A 6,000-nucleotide genomic window follows, 5' to 3' on the forward strand; every position below is an offset into this window, starting at 1 on the left:
AATAAGGTTGAAAATGCAGATTTTATGGAGGGAGAAGGAAAACAATAAATATGTGCTTACTGTTCCCCATATAATTTGTATTTGCACTTGTCTGAAATGCAATATGATTTGATAAAACGATTACAAATTTTACTGTGATTAGAGCATGTCCTTGTTGTTCTTGTTTGGTTAATACATTTTAAAACTGACATCTGCCATTTCTTTTCCCTCTTGATAGGTGCTGGACAGTTTGTTAGCTCAATATGGAACAGTGGAGAACTGTGAGCAAGGTACATGCCCAGATCTCAAATYGCTTTTAGATTTGTAGCGGGAAATGAGCATACAGCACACTTAATTTTGCATTATTTTTTCTTTGCTTTTTCCTCTCTAGTGAACACTGACACGGAGACTGCAGTTGTAAATGTAACATACGGCAATAAGGACCAGGCTAGACAGTAAGTATTTTACTAACTTGTTGCTGTGTTCCAGCTTGCATGTGGGGAGCTTGCGTTATCTTGGTCTTGTCTTGGTGCMGGTTTTATATGCGACTTTGCTTTTAATCGACCAACAAAATGGTACTGTAAGCTGTAACATTTTAAGACAGTCTCTTGAGCCTCTCACACCACGAAGTCTTGTATACTTAGGTACTTGGGTAGCTACTCTTTTGTCACCATTTTTCCTTCAATAAGCTAAAATATTTTGAAAGATGAAAATTCAGGTGAAATTTTTTAACTGGGAAAGGTTGAAAGTTAGTGATTTTTACCAATGGCAAATAAGGAAAACTATTGCCTAATGATTTTTCACTCGTGCTTTAAAATACTTTGCGATGCCCTTCTGCAGTGCTGGATGCTTCTCTGTTGAGAAGCTGTTTTCTTCTCCTGTTTCTGCTCTTTTTGCTGTAGTTTTGTATTGTTTTGTTTCTTTGTTGTTGTTTTGTTTATTTTGTTTGGTTAGAAAAATTAGTACTTTCAAACAGGAAAAGTTGATAAATTCTATAAGCTCTTCGGCTGGTTTGGGCTTTTGAGCTTTAGGCTGACTACATTATACTCCCTCATATTTTTGATAAGCAGTAACTTTTAATCTAAACATTAAAGTTGAGTCAAATATACATGTTCCACTTAATGACTCTGTCTCTTATTCCTTTAAACACGCATAATATATATTACACTGCAGGCATCATTTTCCTTTTCCCCTGTAGGTAGAATAAGGACTCGTGTTGCTTAGTTTTTAATCTACGGGCATAAACGTATTTGTTTTTTCCCCCCCTCCCTTTTAGCCACAGCAGGTTAAACAAAACCAAATCCAGGGAATACCCTGGGATGTTGGTGTGTGTTTTTTTTTTTTTTTTTTTTAACTTTGAAGTTTCTGCCACCTTGTGGCTAACTAAAATCAGCAGTTAAGATGCAGACGCTGCTTCTGGTATGCATTAATACAAATTACAAGTCAAACAATATTTATGCACATAATTAGGTAATTATGACTTTTTGCATAACTTGAATGCAACACATGATGTGTTTAATCTTTGTGAGTGTTAGCTTGCTTGTCAGAATATTCTAAACAAATGTGATGGGAAATTTGTGTCAATTGGGGTGTTTTTAAAGGAGGCAGTACATGGGAAGGCAGCAGTGCTTTTCTTAAGTTCACTAAGTTACCTGCTCAAAACTTGCATCTTTCCACAAGCGTTTCTTCATGTGCAGGAGAATTCATTAATTGTCTTGCACGATAATTAAGAAAGATGATGAAGCTCAAGTTCTGAAAGGATGCTTGGAGCCAGGCTGTAAATTAACTTTACATTTGACAGTTCCCTCTTTGAAAACSTAAGAAGGAAGTGCCTAAAATATCATGGGGGAAAAAAGCATGATTCATATTTGGGATCTGTCATCTCTGATGTGAGCTCTTAGATGTGTACGCTCTGTTATGAAGCTGAAAACAACAGTGTACAATTTCTCCCCTCAAATTGGCAGTTCTAGTGATTACGTTTTTAAGGTTATTAAGGAAATGCTGAGGTAAGCCAAAGCTGTGAAGAAGCAACTAGGATAATTTTGTTTTGTGTGAGTAATTGCGTAAAAATAAGGGAAAGTATCTGGCATTTGAAGCGGGCGAGTTGGAGTCCAGCGTGAGTGCTGGAGGAGCACCTGAAGTGACAGAGGCTGAAGGAAAGCAGAGGGTTTGGTGGTTGYCTCGGGCAGGTAGGGCAGGGGGAGCAGCTTTGATTCACTTGCCAGTGCTTAAATATTGACTTTTCTTTTTTTTTTAGAGGGATGAGCCTCACTTTCTGTACGGAAATGACGAGTTCAGATTGGCTTGGTCTTTAACTCCAGTTGTGTCTAACTTTGCAGTCATTTAGAAACCCCCAACAGAAGAAGTGGCCAGCTGGAGGTTTTTCTAGGAATCGCACTGCGAGGAATTGCAGTGCAAGATAACTACAGGGTTCACATGTGGCTTTTCCACAGCGGCCGTGGCCGCGTTTGGGCCGCTGCTTTTTTCTCGACACGACCCAGCTTTATTCTTGGAAGAGGCCGGGCAGGGAGCGCTGTGAAAGGGCTCCTGATGGATGAGCCTTCGTGTGGAGGGGGCTCGGGCAGCAAGGATCCCTTTCCCCCTTCCCCTCCGCAGTGATGGAGCTTGGGATGTGCACRCTGGCAGTGAGCTGGCACCGTGTCTGGCAGAGGGAAGGCCACTCCGCATAACTGACACTCTGTGTGCCATCAGAGGGCACGTGCAGTGTTGCCATAGGAACAAAAATACTACAGATTCAGAGCGGTAGGTGATTACAAGCTTAGGTTTATTTTTGTTTAGTGTTTATTTTCTGAAACACTAATGACAACTGTAGTTGTRTTTAGTGCAAAAACCATCATTAAGGCAAAGAAAAATTACCGTCTAAATCGGTYTCCTCAGTGTGCAGATATGTCCGCTGGGGTGGGGGCAGTGGTGCAGGTACAAGCTGCATGTGGGAGTGAGRTATGTTCTGCGGGTGCTTAGTGCCATCACACCATCAATGCGTGAGTGATCTCCACGGGTATGTCGAGGGGGAGGCGCCGTATTCATTTATTTAAAATATTTAACCCCAGCTTAACAGCACAAGGGGGAAGAGGGCTGGGCAAGCCCGGCTTCATGGAGAATGCAAGAGCAGGCAAGGGTGGGAGATGCCGCCTTCCATCGGAAGAACCTGGGTGAGGATCTTGTCRAACACCTCCTTGGAGCGGCGGCTCCTTGTGTGCGGAGCCTCCGTGCGGGTCGCACGGCCGGTGCCTGCCCACGCTGCCAGGTCTCGGGCCCCAGTTAAAGAAGGGGCTTTTGGCGCAGGTTTGTCCTCAGAAGTGACTCGTCTCGTGTTCCTGAGCTGCTTCTCTGCATCGCCACACTGATTTGGCCAGCAATGGTGCATTGCCAACATAATTAATATCCCAGAATGGAAATTGAGTTTTTCTTGGTTGTTTTTGAGTGTATGGCACTTACTGTCTTAGAGAACCGTTTAGCAATGTAGAAACTGGTTTTAAGTAGGCAAACTCCAACTTTCCTCTCAGGGTAGTGGGCTGTTTGCCACCTGTTACTAGGTGATGTTTGTGGTGAAAATGAGATGGCCGCGTTGCAACAAAATAGACAGCTTGGTTGCACACACAAGCTTCCTCTTGCCTTCCCAGCACTTCCGAGGAAGAGTGAGGAATCTCGCAGGCTGGGTTAGTGCAAGGTCTCTATCAGTGCAGGGGTTTTGGTCTAAAATCTTTGAGATCCAAGAAAGCTTGCAGCATTTGGGGAAAGGTGCGATGTCCGAGCCTGTCCAAGAAACGTGTGGAAGGGAACGTGCTGAGAGGAGCGTCATCCTAGAGCGTAGCCGCGCTCCCTGGGAGCCGTTCCCGGTCATGGCTCTGATATCCCAAGCCTGGACCGCAGAGGAAGCCAGGCTTGTGCAAGGGCCCTGCCAGTCCCTGCTTGCCATGGACTGTGAAACGCAACCTAAGAAGKTGGATCTCGAGTATATTCCCAGCCAGCCAGCAGGTAATAATATGTTCAGGTTGCATAGAAGTGGGAGACTCCAGTCTTCCAGTTGGGATCTCCCCTGAGAGGGATTTCAGCAAACTGTGTTTTGKGCTTTGGAGAGCTGGGCAGAAGCTCATCCTGGAGAGCTGCATCCATTGGGAAGCACGTGGCATTCATTCTGCTGTTCCTGTCCCTTTCTGTTCTCACAAACACAGCTTGCTATGTAATAAGATGCTCTTCAGATTCAATGGATTAAAGTCATAAAATGTCAGCTTAGAAATTACCTGAGCAAATTTTAATCCAGCTCTTTTTTTGGCATGCGCTCTAAGAGCTGCTCCTATTAAGGGAGCAATTGCCCTCCCACTCCATCCCCAGCGGACCCGTGTCTCATTTGGTGAACAGAGGTATTTAATGAGCAGTGATGGGTTATTCAATAGCTGGCTTTCCTTGTTGTCCGGTGGGGTTGCCCCAGGCCTTATTTATTGCCAGGCCTTATTAAACACCGCTCCAAAGCCGGGAATTACTCATTTTCTCCTAAGCTCTTTACTGTCCTGTTGGAGTATGTCACGGGCACGGATTTATTCGCCGGGAGAGGAGGGGACACGTTATCCTCTTTATTACAGCTGGGGCTTAGTACCTTATACCGCTGCTTACATATGAAGCTACTGCTCAGCTGGAGACTCGGAGGCCTGATTTATTTTCCGATGGGACGTCTAGGAGATGGGCGCTACTGTAACTGGCTCCCTGTGGAAATTTAGGAGGTGACGAAGCCCCATCCTSTGCTGTGGCTGCGGGCAGCGGTGGGCGAGGTGGCTGAACCCCCCTGCAAATGCGCGTGAGCCCAGGGACTGGATCAGGCGCCTGGGTTGGAAAGGCCTCGCTCCAAAGCGCTGGGTTATTAGAGCTCTTTAAAGAAAATATTGGCAGGTTTTTTAACACGAGATGGAAATCCCCTTCCTCCCTCCTCCCGCTTGTGTTTTTRATTGAAATTTTGTCTTTAAACATAATCACTGTAACCTTGGCCCAAGTCCAAACCTGGCATTCCCAAAGGGTCCCGGATCAGGATCTGTTTTGGCGGTGTGGGAGTTGCACTGTGCCGACCACCGRAACAACACAGCACCTAATGACGCTCCGAAAGGCTTCCCTGGGCAGAGGTGCAGGCAGTGCAGCTATTCCTGCAGCTGCCGGAGCCTCGTGCTCGCTGATCCCGTGYGGATTGCGAGAGCAGGGCCTCGTGCCTCTCAAATGCGTCGCTGCCCCCTCCTCTCCCTCCATGGAAAGGAGGAGCCCCGCTGGTCGAAGCACCTTAGTGTCAAGAGCCCCTTGCGGAGACTCCCTCTGGGAATGTCCCTGAATCCTGGAGGCTGCGGGGCTGTGCAGTGCTCTCGCCCCACAACAGGCAGGCCGTGCTCCCGGCGTGTCCCTTCCCACAAGGAGTGGAGCGGGAGCTGCGCTTCTACTGCCACGGCTAGTCGCTTACTAGGAGAGCTCCAGCCAGGGCTGTGCCAGCAAAAACCCGGCGGTGGGTGCTGGGAGACGGGTGGAAAAGCCCTTTCCCCCTGGTGCAGCTTTAATTCTATTTGGGAAAGGGGCTTAAATGAAGTGGGCAGGAGAAGGCTTGGGAGGGCGTAAGCTGCGTCCCCCGTGGGCTTCGCTGATAGGGCTGCAGGGGCAAAACCTTTTAAGCGTGGAAAGCCCGGAGCAAGCAGTCCTAACACTGAGACCTTAACAGAGCAGGAAGAAAGGATGTGCAATATGAATCTAGTTTGGAGAAATGCGAATGCAAGTTTTTATCTAGGAACAATTTTTTGGCTTTATTGTAAACTTTAGTTCAAGCAGCAGGCTACACCTGGGCGATTTCCCCTTTCCTAAGATCCCACGAGTGACCCCCTTCTCTTTCTTTCTCTCCTCCCTTCGCAAACGCGCAGAGCAATAGAAAAGCTGAACGGGTTTCAGCTGGAAAGCTACGCGCTGAAGGTGGCCTACATCCCGGACGAGATGGCGGCGCCGGCGGCGGCGGCAGCGCCGCACGCCCAGGGC

General features: G+C 47.1%; 1 protein-coding gene across 1 annotated transcript in view; it reads left to right on the plus strand.

Annotated features, from left to right (window-relative positions):
- IGF2BP3 (insulin like growth factor 2 mRNA binding protein 3) overlaps positions 1 to 6,000 on the plus strand; it is a 77,390-nt gene that overhangs the window by 39,426 nt on the left and 31,964 nt on the right. Inside the window, exons 3-5 of the mRNA XM_026033359.1 lie at positions 218 to 269; positions 371 to 434; positions 5,889 to 6,000. The exon at positions 5,889 to 6,000 is cut by the window's right edge and continues 227 nt beyond it. Of these exons, the coding sequence (XP_025889144.1) occupies positions 218 to 269; positions 371 to 434; positions 5,889 to 6,000 (228 nt within the window). The remainder of the gene's footprint in view (positions 1 to 217; positions 270 to 370; positions 435 to 5,888) is intronic.

The sequence above is a fragment of the Nothoprocta perdicaria genome, unplaced genomic scaffold (genome assembly GCF_003342845.1).
Source record: "Nothoprocta perdicaria isolate Ctin4 unplaced genomic scaffold, notPer1 scaffold_128, whole genome shotgun sequence".
In the NCBI taxonomy this organism is placed as follows: Eukaryota; Metazoa; Chordata; class Aves; order Tinamiformes; family Tinamidae; genus Nothoprocta; species Nothoprocta perdicaria.